This window comes from Stigmatopora nigra, chromosome 1, assembly GCF_051989575.1.
Source record: "Stigmatopora nigra isolate UIUO_SnigA chromosome 1, RoL_Snig_1.1, whole genome shotgun sequence".
Lineage (NCBI taxonomy): Eukaryota > Metazoa > Chordata > Actinopteri > Syngnathiformes > Syngnathidae > Stigmatopora > Stigmatopora nigra.
Genome location: NC_135508.1, coordinates 10,916,293 through 10,940,033, shown reverse-complemented (window position 1 = coordinate 10,940,033; position 23,741 = coordinate 10,916,293). Strand labels below are relative to the sequence as shown.

The following is a 23,741-nucleotide window of genomic DNA, read 5'->3' as shown; positions in this document are numbered from 1 at the left end:
ATGGTAAAATTAGGCAGTTTAGATTGTAATTAACTACTCACTTTGACAACCTGAGGAGCCAGACCCTGTGGCTAATGTTCAGTATTGCAGGCTTTTTCAAACAATTTTGTAAGACACCCGTCTGGGCCTTAGAGTAGACACATGCAGGGAATAAGTTGATGTTGGATCAGTTCTCACCCCAACTAATCATTGTGTTTCTTGGATTAGGATTGTTCACAATCAATGTTTAATGTTTGATTAAAATGTGGCCATTTGTTCAGACACACGTATCCAAGTCAAACACCCCACTGGACCCCAGAGGGTCTTTAAAAGAGAAATATTATGTCAAGTGTTTGTGTATGCCTTGTGTGTTTCTAATGACCGAGACTGAATGAATGTGTAATGGTTTTTACAGCTTTTAGATTACACGAGGGTTAATGGATGTTGGAGGTCAGTCAGCCACCCCCCGAACAGAACAATCAATGGGTAGTACAGAGTATCTTCTTGTCTGACTGTGTTAAAGTGATGAAAAGCATACACATAATATGCGCCAGTAAAATCATTGTGCCAAGAGATATAGGCTTTCCAAAAAGAGAGGGAAAGGTACTCTCATGACAAGTAACCATGCATTTCTATAGCATACTCATTTTCATGGGATTTTATATTTATTGCAAACATTATTTTGCTTTTAAATTATGTTGAGATTCTTATATTGAAGTTGTATCTCTGTATTACATATTACATACTACATAAAATAACTTAAGTACACATATGTAAACTTCCTGAATATTTTCTCCTGGTTGTTTTTTGCATATTTTCAAATTTAGGTAAATTCATGAAATATATAACAATAATAAGGGATGCCCTGTCAAATTTTCTGGATATGCTCGATCAACTATCATACTCGTTGGCCGCCAATGATATCAACAGACATCCAATACATTTTAAATTAGAAAGAGACTGCAATGGGGACCGATAATTCTCCTGTATCAGTGCCAATGATGGCACTAGACCTCCAATTGTCTTTCTATCAATCAATGGCTTAAATGCTCAGGTGAAAGTTTTAGTTCGCATGTTAGATTGGATGACTTTTTATATTCTACTCATTTTTTTCAGTCACAAAGCGTCTCCCTCGTGTGCCCACTGCAGTGCCAACACTTCTCCCTTGCACGGCGTGGGCACTGGGCATGATGCGGAGGAGGCACAGCACGCCGCCGATAGAAGGCGTCGTTCGGATGTAGGTCAGTCTTTCAACTTGAACACGGTTGGATTCTTTGCAGGTATCGATAGCAACACGCCCACTCACGCCAACTGACTCAAATGCTTGTTATCGTCAGGCTTGTCTCAAAACAATACAATTGGGAGCAATGTGAAGTGGAATTTCTTAAGAAAGATCAGTAATGCCCTCCCATTTAAATTCTGAGTGTCTTCACAAAGATTTAACACAGTGTACTACCAAGACCACTTGAAACGGTTAAAAAAAAAGCCTTTGTGTTTCCCATTGAACATATTGGGGAGAATAATTCAACAAAGAAAAGCGCACTGGAGTTTGATCAATGGAAGCCGGCTTTTACGCACCAGCCGATTCATTCTCTGCATTTAATTAGCACAGACATAAACGAATGGCTGCCTACGATACCGGCGTAAAATTACGAGCAAAACAAATAATGAAAACAAGCAATCTAGGCAGTGCTTAAATTGCAATACCTTGACAGAAAGTGCATTGTCCTCCCTCGGCGCTGCGGAGCCGGCAGCTGCAGCATTTTGCCGTTCAACACGCGGCCGCTCATCCTACAGCCGTTCACTCTGCTTTCTTCGTCTCAAGCATGTCCCAAAAAAGGTGTCAGAGAAGAAAAAGAGCAGAGAAGAAGCCGCTCCTCGTCCACCCGTGAAAGCGTTTACTGACTGACCCAAGCGCTTCTGCGTGATCCCACACACACTCCCTCTCTCTCCCTGTGAAGCGAGAAGAGGAGGATAAAAAGGCAACACCCCGAATTCCTCCTCCTCCGCCTCCTCCTCCTCCTCCTCCTATCAGCTGCGCCTGTAGCCAAAATGCTCACCCGAGCTTGGAGGCGCGCACGGATGCCGTGGGATAAAACCCACGCAGGTATCACATCCCCAAGAGCGACAAGTCGTAACATTTTCACACCCCCCCAGACTCCAATCCACACACAAGAGACTGCCACACACTCCATTTACTCAACCAAGACAGAGTAATTGAATGGCCTACCAAATAAACATCGATGCATTGGCTGTCCAACTCTATCAAATAAACAGCCATGCATTGGCTGTCATATTCAATTTGGATGTGATCCGGCCACTATATATACAGAAATGAAAATGTCACAATTATCCCAAGTCATATTTCAAATTGTGAACAAATTTGAAAACAAATGAAGAAAAAACAATATCAACAAATACAACAAATCTTAGTTTTGATTAGATTTAAGACCTGTTCTCAAGGTTTGCCGTTTTATTTACAGTGTACTTATAAACTCAACCTGGAACTTATTTTTAGAAAAATATGAGTTTACTATTTGTGTCGCATACCTACTAAAAACTACGTAGTATCAGGTGTTTTCACATCGAACAGTGTGTTATTTTTGACCAGTCGGAAGTTTGTGATGAATAAAGATTTTAAATCATTTTAGGGCAAATTATTCTTTTCTTTTTTGGTGTTTAAATCTTCTAGATCATTAGTAAGACCTTCCAATGAACCTTAGAGGGTCCATAAATTCTGAAAAGGAGCTGGAGAGCTCTTTATGCCTAGTCATTAACACACATACTGCAGACTTGTTGGCTTCCCTAAAATTAGGCAACGTTAATGGGCTGTTGGATTTTTTCTAACTTGCTCGAAGAAGAGCTTCGACAGAAACCCACTGGCTATATAACAATATTGGATATAAGTCAGCAAATGCAATGCTACAAATTCCAAGTTGTGTCGCCATCAGCATGGAATAAATAATCCCCAATTGGAATGTAATGAAGCACACAAGAGTTAATGACTGCCAAGAGTGTTTCTATTGTTACAATGTGCTTATTGGTGATTGGGGGCTTGCAGTGGGTATCGTGTGTCCAGTCTTGCTACCCCCCTCTCTGAAAGCTCATATCCACTAACCCCCGTGCTTGGCTCCCATCACGACATCATTTGGCGTTTAAACACTTTAAGTACTGAGTAGACCCCAGTGAATAGATGGGTCTGTTCAATGCAAGAGAGGGCCTTGGGGGAGGTGACAGATCACTGACACTGTCTATTCAGTTACAAAACAAAATATAATACGAAAGACTGGAGAAAGAAATAGCAATTGAGGGAGAGACAGAAGGAGAGAAAGAGAGAGAGGATCATTAACAGTCTTTTCAAATGTGAGGGAACAAAGACTGTTTAGCGTAACCATGCCATGCAGCACTAGGTAGACGCAGGTGGGTTGTAAAGTGACTTTAGAACAAAAATGTGGCTTGTCATGGTAGTTTATTATTGTTGCCAGTCGTACAACTGCCAAAAGTAGTAAACGAGAGTAGTCATAAGATAATGATAGAAGCCACTCCAGCAAAAAAAAAAAAAAAAACCTTAAATGGCAACCATTGATGGTGATAAATGTTCAATTAATTTGCATTACAGAGTTGGAAGTGACCATTCACTGTCAGGCCATCCAGTTTAAAATCCCTCCCAGTTGAGTGAGTTCATTTATCCGACTACAAATCCTGCCCCAAAATCAAGTCAAATACTTATGTCAAATTGATATTGCGGGTGACTGTGAATGTGACTTATTAGCACCGTGACCCGCAGGTGTTGTGGAACAGCCGCAGCGTCATTGTTGCCTGGCATAACAAATCAAAAGAACTGCTTTTGTAGCCACACACTTAGTTGGCTAATTCTTTTTCACAATCACTCTCTAGGAGGGGAAGCATGAAGAGTGCGGGGTGGGTGGCCTGGGGGGGTTTACTTGACTTATGTGAAGCCTCATCCGAGTTTCTGGAAGGGGCAGTTGGACAGCGTTTTGAGTCTGAGAGGCCAACTTTTTACTTTGACCGCTGACTCACGTCCAGACATGTCTGTGTGGCTGTTTATTCGTCTCCCTCTTTCTTTCCCCACTAACCTTTTCATTCAGTCAGACCGCACACTAAACTAGGGCTGTAACTCTATTGTATAAGGGAGTATAATTAGGTGCTGATGCGACTGTGTAATGATAGTGCACATGCCAGGTCACTTATCTGACCCTGGGAACCTGTCACTCCTCAACTGATGAAAGAGGGAAGAGACCTGGGAAAACTCTTGCCGTCTTATCAGACAGGGAACCCACACTTCACATATAAACACACACTCATCACACAAGTGTAGTTAGGCACATGTTAATAGCACCCATCGGGTACTCCATTACAATGAAACACTTGTGGATTCAATATGACCAAAATGAAATGGAAAAATATTTTCCTTATCTTCTACAGTGCATCACAGGATACATCTGGTAGTGACTGGAACAGACACGTGCTCGGGCTAAACAAATGAGTGCACTGTAAACTGTGATAATATAAATACAGCTGGAGGCCAACAGTTGGGTGACAACGCCACTGTGTCCGCGACAAAATAGCAAGATGAGAGTTGGTTCATCAACGCCCATGGATGGACATATGATGATAACATAATTGTAACAATATGTTTCTTTGTAGTGTAACAAAGTTGCTTTTTCAGGGAGAGAAATATGGATATATGCTCGTTTCTATGATTAAAAAAAATCACATATTACAAAGCTATCCAAAGATTGCTACAAAGCCAAATTTTTCAAATTGAAAATAAATGGCGTCTAATTGAACTATAATTAGTCTGACAGCAGTTATTAAAAAAACAACATGGAAAGACCAAAAAAAAATTAAAATAATGCTTAATTATTTTTCTTTGTCTTGTTCTAGCTATCATTATTTACCGGTAGATAAAAATTCTTTGTATTTTGACAAAGGAGAGACATTAAATGAACAAGTTTGTAAACTAAATGTTAATGCACACAGTTGGGAGCAAGGGTACTCGTGGGCAAGGGTGAGATTAAGATTAAGTGATGGCGTAATGAGGAGAACAGGAAGGCAGAATGGCAGGAGGGCAGAAAGAAATGTGTAGATAATGTCGGAACAACTCTGGACAATGACACAGTGGGAGTCAGTAGAGAGAGAAAGAAGGAAGGTAGATTGTTATGCGCATTACAAACCCCCGTCACACCCTTTTGTTTAAAGTTGCAAGGCTCATTAGTGTGTATATCAAATGTATGTGCATGTGTGAGTGTAAATTTGAGGATGCTTTTATCCGAAGCTCTAAAAGCTCATCTTCAACCGTGCCGTTTCATTTACCCCCTGTGGTGGAGCTAAGCAAGTACTTAGCTTGTATGGAAGTAGAAGCAAGGCCTGAATGGATGTGTGTAGGTATTGGTGTGAGTATGGGGAGGATTGGAGGTGGGGCTTTTTTCTTTTCTTTTTACTGCGGGAACCAGTTTTTAAGGGAATGAGCCAGCTCATTTCCTCAAAAGCTTTTCTAAAGAATGACAGGCTTTCACCTAGGAAACAACCCGTCACTTAAACACTAATGAATTAAGTGCTCATGTGTTTAAAATGTTCTATTCACTAAATATTAAGCACGTATTAGCAAGTCTTTCAATGAGGATGTTATTTATTGCTCAGTTTGCTGTCACAAACAAAAGAAAATATGTACTGCACTTAATGTGATACATATGTTATAGTAAAAAGGAGAAATAGTAACAGATTTATTCGAATCATTTTTTAAAAATTGTTCCACATTATATCATCGCTTCTAGTGAAATCTGAGTTAAGATTTTCATTGGTTAAGCTCGTACAATCATCATTCTGGTCACTATTATTTGACATTATATTTTCATGTCTTGGTGTAACTAATGCTTTTTATCTCAACTAACAAAACTATTTAATGATGTTTTTAAAGAATATTGAAATGGTATTGAATTACTCAGTGGTTGTTTCTCACAGGGTGTATTTTTTGGCAGCCACTTTCACCTTAAAATTGTACAAAGAGGTCAAAGCAACAGCTACCGGAAGAAAGGGATTGGTGTCTTTCCTTAAAGGAAATGTGGTGAAATTGGTTTCGAGACAAAAGTCGTGACCTTTGAACTGCTCAGTCACCTCAAGCCCACTGTGTTTGTATTTGCTTATTCATATTGTTGACATGGTAAAGCATCCCCTTGAATTACCTGGGGATCCACCGCCCATGAACGATATATTTACCACATTCCCCTCAGGTCTTTTATTCCTTTGCAAGCATGACATCATAAAACCTCAGGAAATATCAGGGATCATGGCATCTTGTTGCCATAGAGTTTTAGAAGGCCTGAGCAGGTGGGGCTGCAATGCCATTGCAGTCGTGACCCTGGCTTTGGATGGGCCATGGGCGCAGAAGAAGAAAATCTATATAAGATGCAGAGAAACTACATGTCTGACGTATCACAACTTTTCTACGCTGAAACAGGATAATTCGAATATGCCTCATGACAATAACACTAAATGTATAATATTTATATACGCAGGGGCGCTTAAGCCGATTCTAGCCAACTATGAGCAGTAAGCGGGGGGACAGGCTGAATTGATTGCCAGACAATTGCAAGGTCACGAGATGAACATTTACACTTGGACTCATACCAAGGGACAATTTAAAGTGTTCAACCAGCCTACCATGCATGTTTTCAGTATGGAAGGTAAAAACCCACTGTGATTGAACCCCTTGATCTCAAAACTGTGAGGCGGATGTGCTAACCACGCACACACACACATCATGACCCATAGAGATTACAACATGACTACAATTATGGTAAAATACGTCCGTATCCATCGTTAAAATATATGTAATACATTTTGTCAGTTGCCAGCTGAATCAAAAGGGGCAAAAGTTAACCCAATGCAGTGCAATGTACTGCTACGTAAGAATTAGTAGTTATACATTAACAATAATGCTATTATGCTTCAGCATACCTGCAAGTTTGGTAAGGAAAATCATTTTGAGAAAAGATAGACATTAAAATGTGTTAGCACTGGGAGGTGCAGGATAAATCTAGCCACAGTCATCCATATGATAAAAAAGAACATGTGCTTTCTGTCCATGACAGAATATTTTATTCTATACAGCCTTTTTGTTCCCCCCAAAATCAAACAAATCAGCCAGTAGGCGTGTTATCCAAGCATTCCTACAGCAACTGACTTCAGTCAACTTGACCGCCAATGTCAAGTGTGCAAACATGAATTCATGCATGCTTGTCCATGTTGACACAGACAAGAAAGAGATAAAGAATACAGATATACGCTTTATTTAGCAGCGAAAGCAGTCTTACGGCTGTTTGTCTTGAAGTCGTGGCGTGTCCTAAAAAGACTTGAGCCATAAATTGTTCTTGCAACAGTGTGTGAAAAAAAGAGGGTCCAAAAGGGAGATGTCAGGAAAGGGATGGGGGTGGTGGTGGATATGGGGCTGCAAATCCCCCCCCTCCCGCAACCCCATATGTTACTCTCTGTTGAATCTGTTCACGTATTTTTGTGCATGGTCGTGTGAGGGCACCTCCTTTGTGCCACTTAAGCGGACATACAAATTAATGTCATTATTGTTTGCCAGCAGCACCCCACTGCTACAGATGGTGCCAGTTACATCATCAATGAGCACAGACAAAACGTTGAACATTTTCTTATTATTGAAAGTGGCACTCCTGTTATTTTTTTTAATTACAACTTACCTGGTTCGAAAAACATTTTGCATTGAAAGTGCCCAAGTTTAAATTGGTCCTTTTCTTTGCTGTTCTGCTACATTGCAATTCCATATGTGGCTGACAGGTTCCAATTAAAATATTCTATATTTTTTAAATTCTCTATATTTTTTCTCTCTCTCAGGGTATGTTGAATTGAAGCTGGGGTTTGGCCAACACATTGTGGACACACACATTACAATTGTTCTTCAATGACACCAACCATTACTATTTCACTATCTTTTAAATTAAACTTTTAAAAGTTTCACTCATTTGACACTGGGGAGAGGTTCAGCTGGGTTCCCTGCTCCGCTCTCCCACAGAAAGACATATTTCAGCAAGTTGGCAAGTTTTCATTAGGACTTCCTTCTTGCAAAATGCTGAGCTACATAATCCCTTATTTCTACTTAAAACATTTTCTATCAACACACTCGCAGGATGCGTCAAGTCTGCAGCTTAGAGGTGACACATAGGGGATATATATATATAAAAAAAAAAGTTTATCGAGCATGTTGGGGGCGATATAGCTAGTCAGCTATATTACAATTACAGAGGGAGTTATTAAGATTGAATCATTTATTGTTCCCACACATATGCCACTATAACAATAGAAAGACAGTGACGGGAAGGGGTGTTGCTTATATATTGACGGTGCAAATCATCGATTACATGCTCCACTGAGCAGAAAGACTGCAAGGAGAATTGCATGAAGTCATCAAGGCCTGCAGGGGCCAAGCAAGGTTGGAACTGACAAGCACACCGCATGTACTACTTTCAACATTAGGAAATGCCACAAACAACAGCATACCTCCTGACAGCCTTCCTAGGCTATAGTATTTCTAATTGCTGCATGCATAGTGGTTGTAGTAAGTATTTGTTTATCCCTATACACACTATTGATGACTTTGTCAATGTTGACTCCCTTTTGCTTGGAGTCTCATTGAGATATGATCATTGCTCATGCTGTTTGAGGAGGGTGGGGCAGAGTGCTGTGTTGCCGTTTGGGAGAAGGGCAAAGTTAGTGGATTTCAGGCTGAATCATAGCGTAATAGATCTATCGCTCAACAGTGGGAATCCCTTGGTGTGTGTGTCTGGGCACAGAAAGCATACGCAATAATTAGATTACAACTCATATCCCAATAGTAATGCATGTGTGCTTGGGTGCCTAGGTTTCAATTCGTAGTTGGCCAGCAGATGGGGTTAGAGTACATTTTTTGCGCATTATTCACACAAAAAGCTAGGCACCCCCACCATCACACGCACATAATTTGGAAGGAAAATGACAGTCATTTGAATTAAATCGAATTAGAGGAACTGGAGAATTGTGATGGTCCAAAAAATAAATAAACAAAGCCGTTATAGTCCTCAGTTACAGGTGAAAAGACAACATATTTGATCCGTTGAAAAGAATTTCTCATTCAGTTCCCTATTTTGTCAAACAGAAAGGGAAGCAGAAGAGCTCACTTCAACTTTTGAATAGAACAATAAGAATAAAAACAATATACTTTAACCAAGGCACATCTTGTTCCAACACATTATCGGTAGCATCACTAACATTTGTACGTATATATGTCTGTCCCGCACCACATGAGTGCATTCATAATTCACAAGTCTGATGGAGCAATAGAGCTTGTTTCACATGGTAACCATGGAAACAATGTGTTTACTAATGGGAGGGTGAAAAGTCAACCAACCTGAAACCAAATCGTCTACATCCAGCAGTGCAGAAAATAAGTGCCATGCTATTGCAGTTGTGGACAGATGGATGTGTGAATGCGTGCAGAATTCTTATACTGTCTGTTCACATTTATTGAACACAGGAGTTAAAAGAGTAAATAATCTGTGATGAACTCCTTATGCTAACCTTGGATTTGAGTGGCCTCCAAGGTAGCAGACATGACCAATAATGTTTTTCACAAAGACCAGGAACTACTTTGGCAATCAATGATTTATGACGCATTTGCACATGTCACAATTTCTCAGCTGTGAACAGATTTTGAGACCAGAACTGACAATTTGACAATGAACCACACCTCGTTTTTGTCGTATATTAACTCAACACACACACACACGCACACACAGCAATGACCTCCGTGTGAGCCCTCATCCTGCGTGTGAGAATGATGTGGGTGTGTGTCAGTAAGCACGTTTGTCGAGGGGGGGCATAAGGGATCGTTCTAGTTCCAGATGTGCGGAACTCAGCAGACAGGCAGAGGCCCCGTACAGGAAATGGATAAGCGACTTGAGGGGTGCCTGACTAAGAGAGTACAGACAGTTTGTGGTACAGTCACCATAAACAAACCAAGTGTACTGGATGATACACTATAAATCAAATTAGTCACTGAAAAACGTTATTTAAGATATTAAAACAAGATTTTAATTTAAAAAAACGCCAAAATGATAGCCTTGTTTTCATTTCAATGTTAAAACAAAGAGATGACAGCAAAAAAAAGTACTATGTACCATTGTGAAGCTTAATACTGTATTTGTGGGAAAATTCAATGGTTTGTGACCTCTGAGTGACTGGGGAGGGCCTTTATGTGTAATGGATGAGTATGTTCTATCAAATATAAAATATAGGCGAATAGTAATCCAGGATGAAGCTGTTCCTGACAACAGATTGGCTAGACTTCAGAGAAAGCACGAATAGAACGATAGCACTGCCCTCTAGTGGCAATGACAGTACTGATCGTTTGCTGATAAAAGACTTGACTGGAAGTTTTCCCAATTTTAATTAATTTATTTAGAAAATAGAAATATTTCCCGGAATAGTTACAGCTATGGTTTTTCGATGTGCGGTTTGCTCATGCTCAGTCTATAATCGAATGAATAAAGTCATACAACAGGGACCTGGATTGTGTTGCAACAGAGTGACTAAGCAATGCATTTTTGTGGTTGCCATGGAAATGTTAGTACATGGCCAGCTCTAGGATTTTAGTTCTAGGGAGTCACAACTCTTCACAAATACACACAACTACAATTAGTCTTTCTTTCTTTGCAGTTGGGCAATGTGCTTAAAACCATTCCAACATTTTGCAATGAAGAGTTAGAAAATTATACCAAACAGACAACACACCAAAGACTTTGCAATAAGAGCAATTGCAACTTACCCATTCTCCAGATCATCAATGTCCACATCATCATCTTCATCGTCCTCATTGGGGCTTTTCCCACCGAGGTCATTGTCGCTCAAGTAATCTCCTTTCAGCAGGGATGGATCAGTGTCATCCAGATCTTCTATGAGATGGATGCGAGAGGTATGGCTGATCCGGAGGGAGAGGTCTGATTGAGTGCCGACCATAGATGGGGCGTCGCCAGCCTGGAGACGTGGGCTTGCTTGACCGTGGCGCCACGACAATGGAGAGGAGCGATTGGATAGACTGGAAATGGAAAACGCAGTAGCTTCATCACTGTCGTAGCACACGTTCCCCGGCAAACAGCTATAGAATGAGAAAGATGGTGTTTGAACTACTTCAGAGCATCAAATGATGTTGATGATGAATGATGGAGATAGTCATAGTGATGTTTGACTAAACACTAAATGAATTAGTTTCAGGAAAAAAAAAACTTTCTGACAAATAAGGTAAAAATTGTAGACTGTCAATGGAGGATTCTCATGCTATGTGTTGACTATCGTCAGTTAGGGCACATGGATTGTATAAAAACACAATGTTTTTTCCAACAGAAGAAATTTCAAATGTTGTAGAATGTAATTAGTGAGTTAAAAATACAAGGTAATGTATAATAGAAGAGCCAGGTAATAAAATATATTGTGGGAGGGACGCAGCTGTTGATTTGCAAGGCCATTGACAGAGGCTAAGAGGACTAATGACTGGGTAAGCACACACAAAAGGATTTAATGTACACATCTGCTGACTCTTAACGTGAAGCAGTCATTGAGAAAAAAGCAGAAAAGGTAGGAATAAACGTGCATAATCCAAGGATTAAGCACGTTTTTGTGAGTCATGAGCGTGCAGTTCAAGTGGACTTTGAAGGCAGCATGAAAATAATCTCACTTTTGTATAAATAGAAACGTGAGCTCGCACCCAGATTAAGTGGATATTACACGTTTTTTAGATGTATTTTTAAATATATGCCTATTTGCATAATTTCTGCTTGTTCTAAAGAGTGTTGTTTAGATTTAAGAATAAACTTTTATTGTGTGTGTGCCTGACCTCTGGTTCATCTGTACCCCTCTCAGACTGGTCATGGTTTCCTCCAGGTTTTGCCGTAAGTCCAAAACATTTTGCACTGTTTTCTTCCTCTGGGACTCGGAGTCTGCACGCGAACAAACACAAAGGGATATTTTTAGACAGAAGGCCACACTGCATTTCAACACAGACAACATCCACCTAAACATTAGTTTACTATATCAATTGTCATTGGTGTCCTGGCCCGGGAGAAAAGGTTACACCCTGCCAGTCATCTGGCATGTACAGAATAACTAATTCACAATTAAGATGAAGGTTTGGATGTTTTTGTGAGAAAACAAACCACTCATCTGCTATGCTTGTCACGACAGCATTTTTAATTTTAGGCGAACATATACTGAAATCATGCACCAAAATAAGGTTAAAATGAGTTTTTCCATATCATGAACACAAAAAAAATACATACAAATATAAAAGACGGAAAGACTAAAAAGTGGAGGTGTCCTCTCATTGCACTATGACTCTTTGCCCATCAGAAAATAAAGCAAAAGCTTTTCACTTGGGTTCATGATGGCATTCGTCTTACTCCCAATTATATTGTAATCTGCTTGGGCAGCAAAGACTCATGCAAAGCAGCAGTTTTCCAAGTGTGTGTGTGTGTGTGTGTGTGTGTGTGTGTGTGTGTGTGTGTGTGTGTGAGACAAGGGTGTGTGAGTGTGTGTGTCTATGAGTGGGTATTAGTCTCTTGAGAACCTCCCATGAGGCTTTCCAGTAGAAAATGCAGTGAGGGACAATACAATTTTAAATCGGATTTAAACAACCTTGGAAAGATTTCAGGGCGCCAAGATATCGACATCATGCCTTGATGCTTATGAAAGCTTGCTTTCATATTTGAAACTCAAAAATAGCATGGAGGAAAAAATGCTGTCTTTTCAGAATTATTCAAGAAATATATACTATGTGTGAGTGAGCACTTTTACTAGAAACCAGTGTTAATGTGCTCAAACTAAAATCACATCCCAAATCCAGCCAGAACATACAAAGACATCAAATTTCCATCATTTGTAAGTTGTGATTTACCATACAGAACTAAGCTAAGCAAACCACTGTGATTTCTGTCCTCTATCTTTTTTAATGTGTAAAACACATTTTGATTTAATACTGCAATACGTGAAATACAAGCACCCAATTCTACACCCTTATGCGACCAGTTAGTCTTTGAGGACATGAAGCCGGGTGACAACCCCTCCTGAATGCAAACTGTGTGTCAATCACAACAGCTACTGACGTAACACTGCAAATATCCATGTGTGTTGTGTTACTCACATGGACTGAAGCACGTGCACACACGCGCACACACACACGAGCATCAGCTCACAGAGGACCACTCCCGGTCATTTATTGATTCCCCCCAAAGGAAAATGGTCGCAGCGATTGAGTTGGAAGCTCCAGAGGATGGACAACTCATTGAGTTAATCACGTGCTCCAAATGTTGGCGGATCACTCCACACTACATAGAACTTTTACAGTACTGTAGAGCAGCTCAGTATACACTAAAATAAAATTAACTATGACCTGGTAAGCAAAAAAAGAAGTGATACTGCCACCATTTGAACGACATATCAGCCCTAACAAGAAAAAATTCATTTTGATCCTTTCACGAATAATGGAGAAGTAGCGGTTTTAGTCACTGCCTTGACCAGGGAGAAGAACTAAGTGAGTAACCTTTTGAGCCCTCCCACAGACTGTCTAATATTCAAATATAGAAATTTAACTCATTAGTAAACTTCTCTTTAAAAACGCATATAGTAAACCCTCAAATATCGTGTTTAATGAAGACCAGACATAGCCACAATAATCAAAAAATCGCGATGTAGGATCACCCCTATTATAACTACTTTTTTTCCAGTGGTGAGTCCTGGTAGCAAGCGGAAGACAGGGGGGAGTGGCTTCCGCTTACGAGTTTTGACGTGGATTTTCACATTTTTATGAACTTAACATTTTTTAAAATAATTAATAGCAGGAAAAAAAATCACCAGGAAGTGAATTCGCAATAATCAAGGGAAGACTACACCTAAAAAATACTTTCAATCTCACCCCAAAAGTTGTACAAACATAAAACCTCCTCACATTTACCCCAAAAATATCCTCTCAAAACCTGTTTCACACCAAAAACTATGACACATCTAACTCAGGAAAAACATCAGACACACGCACCCACACGCACAAAAGAAAATCCTTACTCTTGCCAAAAGAATCCTACAGTCATCATACAAGTCTCACAGTTCAGACACCCCCAAAACATCCCACACACAGTGTAAAACTCAAAGACTTTCATTTACACACAAAACTCACTCTCACCATAAACCTCTCACACACAGAAAAACACAGCTCCATAACTCAGACTCAAAAATCTCTTCACATTGCAAAAACACATCTCATGGAAACGTATACAAACACTTAAGATCTTTGGCCCATCCAAAAACTCCAACAATATGACTGTCATACAGCAAAAGTTTCTTTCACACACCTACAAAAGTAACTTCTAATACAGTTCCTCCCACAAAAATCCCCTCATACACCAAAATATGATTCCCCCACACACAACAAACCTTTAATTTGACAGTTTTAATGGCTCTAAATGAGTAGCTTTCGTTAACAAGGACATCAAATTGATTGGATACGGTCTGAATAAGTGTGCGTGTGTCTGCGTGAAGGCGTACATTCGCAAAAGGCTGCCTGCCCAGCATCTGCTGTTTCCCTGGTGGTCTCAGGTGGGACATTTGGGATGGTGATGCAGAGGGGATTAGAAATGCAAATATCCTTGTCAGAGCCAGCAGCTCCCCAGGGGTACCCATGAATCACATGGATCTTGTTTAAGCACATGTCTATCGGTTGGGGGAGAAGGGGGCCACAGTCCTAATTTTAAATTATACACTTGGATGTTTACTTATTCATTTTAATTGGTTAAATCAGCAAATTAAATAGTTTGCAAATAGCTAAATTGTGTTTACCATGGTATTATGGCACATTTGACGTTCATATGAAGAATTTAAAGTGTTTTGAGTAACATTCACTTGGTAGAAAGTTTTTAACCTTAATCTTCAAAAGTGCATGGCATGGGGGAATAGCTAAGAAGCTGTTCCGCACTCATTTTCCTCCCCTGGGTCACTTGTCTCTTCTCTCCATTAGTAAGATAGAAAGATCCCAAAGGTAGACTAATGGTTATGGCCTTGCGGATGTTTTAGTGCAGTCATGCTGCATCCTTTCATTTCTTGACTCTGTTGAGTCAGTCACCAGTGAAAGGCACCTGTTTTGCAGAATTAAATGATGATTTGAGCATAGGTGCTAGGTTCTTTTCTTTCCTTTCATCTAGTCCATGTGTATGCACTCAAGCTACAATGGCAAGAATATCCTCCAGTGTGGTAATTAAAATTATGATGTAGATTAGTATGGTTGATTTTGGCTGTTCCAGAAAAAAAATGTACTCACCCATCTTTATAAAGTAGCTTTAAGCTCCTCAACGACAATTCTGAGGGAGTCAATCATTACAGCACTGTTTGAAAATTACCTGTAGGAACCAAACAACCAAGGAAGTGTCTAAAACGTTTGTAAGAAATTGTTAATGTTCATCTTAAATACAGATTTTAAATGAAGCTTTTTAATACACCCTTTGCAATGAAGAGCTAATAAATTGTTTGACTGGGATAGCTGCCAGATGTCCAAAAGTTAGATCTCATATATATCATTGAGAACGCCACAATAATGCCTCATTGTATTGAGTCTGAACAGCTACAGTACTTCCCCATGGCAAAACGATTAGTCTTGTCCATGGTAGGAAAATGTACTAAAAAGCACAAAAAAAAGTCAGATGACACTCGGGCCCATAAAGTGGGGAAATCCTAAAGTAATACTGTATTATATGAGGAAAAAAGGAGCACCATTTGTTTATAGCAATGTCAAAAGGCTAACACAATCATGCTCAAGTTGCACCGATGATGCTGACATCTTGCTGCCTATATGCAGTATATTATATAAATGTTGCAAAAGTATATGAATTTGACTCTCAAAATTGGGTTAGGTAAAGCCACTGACAAAACTAACTAAAGTAATCAAGTAATTTTAAGGTGAGTTAGAAATTGGCATTTGGACTCATCAATAAGAATTAATTTTTCTGATCAAATAAGCAATTCAAGCCAACTCACAAGGGGGAATGTGTACTGTTATTCCTGAAAATGCTCCGTGAGGATAACAACACAACATGCCTAAAACATCCTCTGGCAATAACCCTTACTGACAGATTAAAAACACCAAAAGCTTGATGAGTTTAGCACAGAGATAAGATCTTCATTCATCATCTAAGCTCAGACCTGGCACTGAAAGATGGACCAAAGGCAAACAGGCAAGTCAATATGAAAATGCCCTAACCTCTCCTTTAATTCCAACTTTATAAACAGTAAGACGACAACTCTAATGGGAAAGCTTTAAGTCACTTTTCAAGTGTCTCCCTAAAAAAAGGAATCCCTTTCAACTTGAAATAAAGGTCAATACGAATGTTTAAAGTTTGTGTCAACAAGAAATGATGGACAACTGCCAAGAAATACTGTATTTCTGGACTGGTGCTACAACATCAGCTCCAACATAGGATTTAGTATCATGCCTAAGTCACTTTTCCATGGTCACCAGCACATAGGAAAACAACCCACAAGCTTTGGGTTGAGAGCAACTACTCTATCGCTGAGCCATGCCTTAGTAGTATAGTATGTGATGGCCTAATACAACTGAATACAATACTGACAGATCAGACATCGTTGATACTGTCATAACATTTCAAGTTATTGCAGATCAAAGATCCACTTAAAATGACAATGTTTGAGCCATCACAAGGGGAATACACAAATAGAACAGAAAGAGAAGACTAATACTAAGCATTCATGACAAGGTGGCCTACATAACACTATATTCCCTTCTTTTATCACTCTCACAATCTACATCATATGACTGATATTAGTATCCTTCTAAACTGCCCAGTAACACAATTTTCGTGACAAGAATACACCAGAGGGGGTCATGTGTTATGTTTGTAATGATATTCCACTAACAATACGCCCTTTGTTTTCAAACTGATTTCTAACATTGATTATGTAAGGAAACAAAAACAGTCCTACCGAAACTGGCTTGCGAGTCTACCATCAGTATTTATACATAATGTATATAAAGTAAATGTACCTATGCATATATGTGTTATGTAAGAGCTGATAGGACAAAAACAATAAGTGCTCTAATATAATTTGGGTGGAGGATGGCAGGAAGCAGACTGCACTAATGCAATGGCTCCAACATTAAGTCTTAAGAGAATCACCACAATGCAATGCAAAATGCACACAAACACACCCATATATAACCACTGTGAGAAATTGTATTAGGAGGCGTGCATCCATAATCATTGTGGTGACTGTTTGGATCCACCAGGTAAAAACAAGGTCTGCCATGTTGTGCAAAATATCTCTTATGCTAACTGAGTGATGACAGATCTTTCCATCCCGTCAACTGTCATCATAATTGAGTGAGTGGAAAAGAAGGAGGGAGGGCAATAACGATATTTCACGTTACAAGCGTGTCTATTTGTCATGTCGGTAGCTCTTTAACGAAGGCGACGACTGCCTTCAATGTTGCGGGTGGCAAAAAGAGATTCAGTAATACAAGCGCAATAAGCAGAGGCACGCTGAAATATTTCTTCGGTCCCCCCCTCCCCAAAAAAGGTTCTTCTGAGGCATTTATTGTTCTCCAGGCATCTGCCAAGGATGCCAGGGAAAGCTTTGCGTGCACAATTGTTCCGGCGTACACACACTGTCACATTGTGAAATAACAAGCACATTGTTATTCAAGGCGACCTTTAACGACGTGTGTGTCAGTTCATTGTCTTTTAATGTCTTCGGTGGTCAGCACGAATGCCATGGGCTCAGACAATAGTGAAATTACACATGTAAAAATGACACTTCTGATCTTTCACTAAAATCCATACAATCTGCTATATCTGATCCTCTGTGAAATAAAACTCTTCACAAATCCCAATCCAAACAGATGTCCTTTAGGCATTAAATCTGTAATGCACTTTAAATTTGACCGACCCTTTTCAGGATCATTGATCTGTGATTAGTGCAATGGAGGCTGAATCTTTTCATTATCTTGATGCAAAGACTAATCCTAGAGCTTGCTAGAGTTTTAAAAGAGATCTTCTCATGCTGAGAAAGGGCAATGCTTGAGGGATTGCTCTTTAACACACACTTACCTCATTACGGGTGCTGAATGGGACTCCAAGGTGTTATTAAAAGAAGAGACCTGATGTTGAAATGCTTTTGAACCTGTGCAACCATCCGACATTCCAAACAAGGAGTGGGCATTTTATTTGTGATGTTATAAAACCCAATGGGGAAACCAATTAGTGAGCCTTTACTCAGTGTATAGTATTTGATATTTAGAATTGAATTCTTTTACAGCGGATGAGAGACCAAAAGCTGCAGCTCATGAAGCACAAATTCAGTAATTCTCTATATCCAATTACCAATAATCTTTTAATCACTCATTGCTTCTTATTAGGCAAAAACTGAGTTATATCGCATCTCCTCATAATGAAACCACTCCAATCATTTTCTGTTTATCATCGGAATGGAAGCTGTTTTATGATTTGCTGTTAACTTAACACAACTCAACTGGATCTTATTGTTAGTCTCACATTCTCGCTGCCCACTGCTGACATCCCTCTGGCAAAGCGGATTGTCACATTGCATTCTTCAAGATGTCACCATAGAAGATGGAAACTATTTCAGTGGCAGGAGGAAACAACAATGTTGAATTTAAGATTCACCCCGATGTACCAAAGAACAGGAACTAACAATTTTACCACAAGCAAATGAAAGTAGGATTAAGAGAGCGTATAAACTGCATATGATGCGTATTCCAATTGGACATTGCATGCAGAGCTGAAACCAATTAGTAGCTACATATCCCTATGGAAATGAGGATATGAGAAATGATGAGTCCACAACTTCAGGGCAAGTTACAATTAGCCTTTTCCTGAAATAAGGTGAAGAAACTCGTGAGCATCTTCACACATTTCACCCACACACCTGCTGTGTTTCTTGTGAAGAATACACAGCAAACTTAAATGCCTCACTCTGCCTCTGGACAGAATTGAATCTGTGCCATTCACGTACAATAATTCTAGTAGTTTTTTTTTTTAGAGTTTTGATGCATTACTTTAAACTGCGTTCCTCCTTTTTACAGGCTCGCTTATTACCTCTCTACCTGGCCCTTGGGCACACAGGTGTGGCCAAGGACATCAAAACAAGGATTGTAATACCCAAAATCCATATTTTATATGTGACTCAAGCACATATACCCACAGGCTAAGGGATTAAGATGACACAAAATGGGGATTTGGGCTGTGAGGCAAGAAAATAAAATTATATCAAAAAGAAAAGGATTCCTTTAATCAAATGATCTGTTTTCAATATTATTCTGTTGACACATGGCAAATTAAGTGAGCATTTCCCATATCTATCTACCTTTGACCATTGATCTTGGCAACTATGGGAGAGGTGAATAGAGGAGTGTTGACCACCTGCCTGTAGCCTAAAGATCAATCAACATTAAGGAGAGGGTTGGAGGTACGACATGAGAGGAAAAGGGGACAGATACTAGGTTGAATTGTGCATGCAGATTCACTGATGCTGCCTTATTATTAGCCACCTGACAACACCCACTCCCCATCGGTCTTACTCACATTGGCTTAAATCATGAACGGCCCATTTGGAATGTGGACAGTGAAAACACTGATTGAAGAACAAACGCTGTCATGTTTGGGATTCTGAAACAGTGACAACATTTCAGGTCAGATCCAATTGCTCCAATGTTAGCCAAGAGTAATACTCCCCTTTGGAAAAGCGTTTGTCAGCTGGGCCACAGAAAAAAATTGACACAAGTATCCATACAGCATGTTTGCTTGTTTACGGTCACACTCAATTTTGTTGTTGCTTCTATTATTTGCCCCCACCTGTGTGCATGACAGCACTCCAGAGCAAAAATCAATAAGAAAACACAGCATTTATGGACCTATTCACATATATATATATATAGATATATACACAGATGTTGTTAGGAGGTGGTGTTGGTCTCATGCTTGACCTCATGCAAAGGTGGTCTAGAAAAAATTGCACTCACCAAGCATTTGGCTGAACAATAGTTGCTCCAGGTCCCCCAGAACTGTCACCACTAACTCAGGATCCACCTTTAAAAAGGCCTTATCATCTTCTCCTTCAACCACCTTCCCCTCTTTCTTGTTCTCGTCTAAGAGGGAGGCAATTTTTTCCTTCTCACCAAGTTTACCACCATTAACTCCTGTACCGCTGGCTCTATTAGCCTTAAGGGGCTCATCAAGGTCTTGTCCTGGATTCTGGCCTCCATTGGATGTCTTGCTAATAGGCTTGACTTCTGCGTAAGGTCCCCGTGGTTTTCCAGGACCTGGGATTCGACTCGCCTTGCCCAGATTTGATGACACAGTTTGGGAGTTGAATGGTTTAGGCTTTGCTTGGAAGAGGGATTGTTCTGACTTTGAAAACTTTCTTGAAAGGGATGTTTTACCACTCTCTGCCTGACGTGTCTTAGTTTGCTCTCCTTTGCCATCCCTAGGCTGGCCAGAATCATCAGTCCACCTGGGAGTCTGGTACAGATTAAGCTTTTTCTCAGAATCAGTGAGTACAGCCAAATTGCCGAGTGATCGCTGTTTGCGTAGCTTGGATGGATTGGCAACTGGAATCGGGATCGATCCGCTAGTTGGCCGGTAGACCTTTAACTCTGACCTGGAGGGACGTGAAGGTCCCTGAGGTAGAGCGGATGGCTTTGCTTGCGGCTTCCTTGAGGCCATGGACTGCACTGAAGAATTCTGGCTGGAAACTGCAGGAGTCCTGAGGTCCAGCTCCCTGGGCTTTGCTGTCATGCTAATATTAGCCACATTAGCCACCAGCATACCTCCTGTAGACAGCCAAACAACAGGGGCATGCTCTCATATATGCACAGGCATGCTGAAACAAATGGCGTGAAACGCAGAAACATCAGATTTGCTGTCTGTTTCCCTTATGACCCCTCAGTTGAAAATGGCAAATGTATCAATGCGGCGTGGCCGCCTTTACTCACTTCTGCCAATCCATGAATCTGCAGGTCAGTATCTAACATGTAAATGCATCTCCTCACAGAGCGTCTCACAGATGACAATGGAGCTGCCGGAACAAAACGCAGTGCTGACTGTCCGCCCTCTTCGTCTGTACCTCTGCTTGGTGCATCCCCTCCTGCTTGTGAGGCAGGCAGCAGCCAACTGACAGGAGAAGCAATTGCAGCAGCAGCAACACCCCCTTTTTTCCCTGTCTCTCCTCCCTCTGTCGCTGGTTTGCTCAAACCTACCCCCGCCGGCTCATTCACCCGCCTTCGTCCTCTGCTAGCCTTCCCTCTATCTTCTTGTCTTTTACTCGCCCTCCTCCCACTGACTGATTCATTGGTCCCATGCTTCCCAATTCCCTCTCTCGGTCAGTGTTTTTTTTACCCTCCACATATCCATTACACATATTGACATGCTAGGAGCTTTTGTCAAATACATGTAGTTAAAACATCATTTTCAATCCATCTGAAATCTATACACTCTTTCTGTCTCTCTCAAACCACAGATGGTGTGCTATACTGCGGAGAAGTGCAAACACTAGGGTTTTACAGTAAATATCCAGCATCTAAATTAGGCTCTTCCTCATCCATGTGGGCAAAATCAGAATTCCTTTCTGTCATTGCTGCCTTAAAACTGAGTTTTGTTAATATCATATAGTAATCACATACAGTTCCCTAAGCTGAGCAGCATGTGACTGCAATGCTCCTCAATGTCAAATATTGCCACCAGAATACAAGACCCCACCCCCAGTATATACATGCTTGTTCAATCCATCATCATCATCATCATCACATTTGCTGTTCTATTCACTCATTCACGCTCAGAATTTAAGTGTGTTAACCACAGGAAGCCCACCCACGATTATTTTGAATTACTATCATTCAACTGCAGGTTTAACGGGACATTAGGCAATCCCAAATGCACAGGGATGGCTAGGCGTGCTGCCTTTTGCTTTAATTAGCAGCCAACTGCCCTGAAATAATGAGTATAACCACCACCTGCATTAGATCAACTATCTCCATTTCCTTTCTTCCACTTCATCCTTCATCCAAATACACAGCAGAAGTCCCATTTTGGATGCAGAGCCCACTAAGCCATGTCTGCGCGTTCTAATCGCTTCCCTGCAAAACCATTTTGATAAACTGTTGCTTTAAAACAAGAACAAGTGCATGTGTGGGTGGTGTCACAGATATTGTATCCCGGTCTAGAATCCTACTGAGTGTGTGTGTGTGTGTAATGTGTGGACTCACTATGCGTGGATCTTTCTCTCCCTGTGTGTCACATTGATGAGACAGGGCTAAAGAAGCCTCTATATAGGGATTCACTAGTGCCCTGTCGTGTTCAAATTCAACACTCCAATGGACATCCCATCTCGAGAAACTTGGCTTCAGTTGTAAAAATGTTATTCCCGTGTCCCATTCTGACATTGGATAGTTGAGAAATGATTAGACAGAGAGTCATAAACACAGAGACTGTATCCATTCCATTGGGAATGATAATGATGGCCAAGCCGTTCACAGAAAACAAAATGCAGTCAGTCTCCTTATAGGTCAGAGCTGGGATTTATTAAAGCCCTTCTCATCTTTCTAAAATGGCAACAACCTCAACATTGTCCTTTTGAATTGAATCTTTCATCTTCCATTCTTCTGGAAAAGAATCTTCTATAATATTGGATTGTTTGTTTAACACTGTGAGACCAGTTTTTCCTATTATGAAAGAATGTACAACAAACCCTAACACTAAACAATTGCCAATTGTGTAATCTGTTCTCATTCATCCAACCCCAGTTTGATGTAATTGAGGCACAATCTTTAAAAATATTTCTTCCACATTAGATTCATTAAAGCCTGTCTGTGCGGACTGATTTTGGAATTGAACACGAGGTCATGTTAGAACAGTCACAGCCCTTTTCTAAACTGTGACTAGAAAAAAAAAGATAAAAGCACAGAATCAGGGAGGAAAAAGTTGGAAAAACTGTGATTTGGTCAAGTTCAGTCATTCAGGCAAGTCCACAGAGTGAATGATGTCATTTGGGGTTAATAGCTGCTGCAACATTTGTGCTTAAACCTCCCTGGTGACAGGTTAAGGTGTGCACACAAGGCAGGATTGTATGGCACAGGGGGTACAGATACACACACACTGACGCACACAGGACACCGCCTGTCTAGAGTTCGCAGCCTACCTGAGCAATCTGGCTTGACATCAAGAGAAATTGGGGCAGTTTGAGTGCGTGATGGAAGCCAGCACTCAACATTTGACTTTTTGCATTCATCACTTATCACATACACAGTCGGCATATATGAGAATTGTGTGTTTGTGTGGAATATGAGGGCTGAGCACCAGCTAAAACTTTGGGAAATTGGCTCAGACTAGAGGAAAACACTTTAACACATACACTCAAAATATACTCGCGTTAAGACCAGGTAAACAGACATACAAGGCTGAATGGGTAGATTGAACACACAACATGAAGTGTAGTGAGCAGGAGTGACAAGTGTTTAAGGGAATGTGGAAAGTTTCACTTTTACTATACTATATTTAACTATTCATCTCAGAATAGTTGGGAACTGATTGCTGTTGCAAAGTTTAGTTGTCTAACAGTGCATAGATGTGCGGCCATTGCTGAGGTGCTTTATAATGCTGCAAATTAAAACAACT

The 23,741-nt window shown here is 40.4% G+C and overlaps 1 protein-coding gene across 1 annotated transcript in view; it reads right to left on the bottom strand.

The window, feature by feature from the left end:
• nav1a (neuron navigator 1a) overlaps window positions 1-23,741 on the bottom strand; it is a 79,477-nt gene that overhangs the window by 23,182 nt on the left and 32,554 nt on the right. Inside the window, exons 8-10 of the mRNA XM_077724502.1 lie at window positions 20,093-20,902; window positions 11,894-11,996; window positions 10,829-11,158 (exon numbers count right to left, since the gene is read on the bottom strand). Coding sequence (XP_077580628.1) covers window positions 10,829-11,158; window positions 11,894-11,996; window positions 20,093-20,902 — 1,243 coding nt within the window. The remainder of the gene's footprint in view (window positions 1-10,828; window positions 11,159-11,893; window positions 11,997-20,092; window positions 20,903-23,741) is intronic.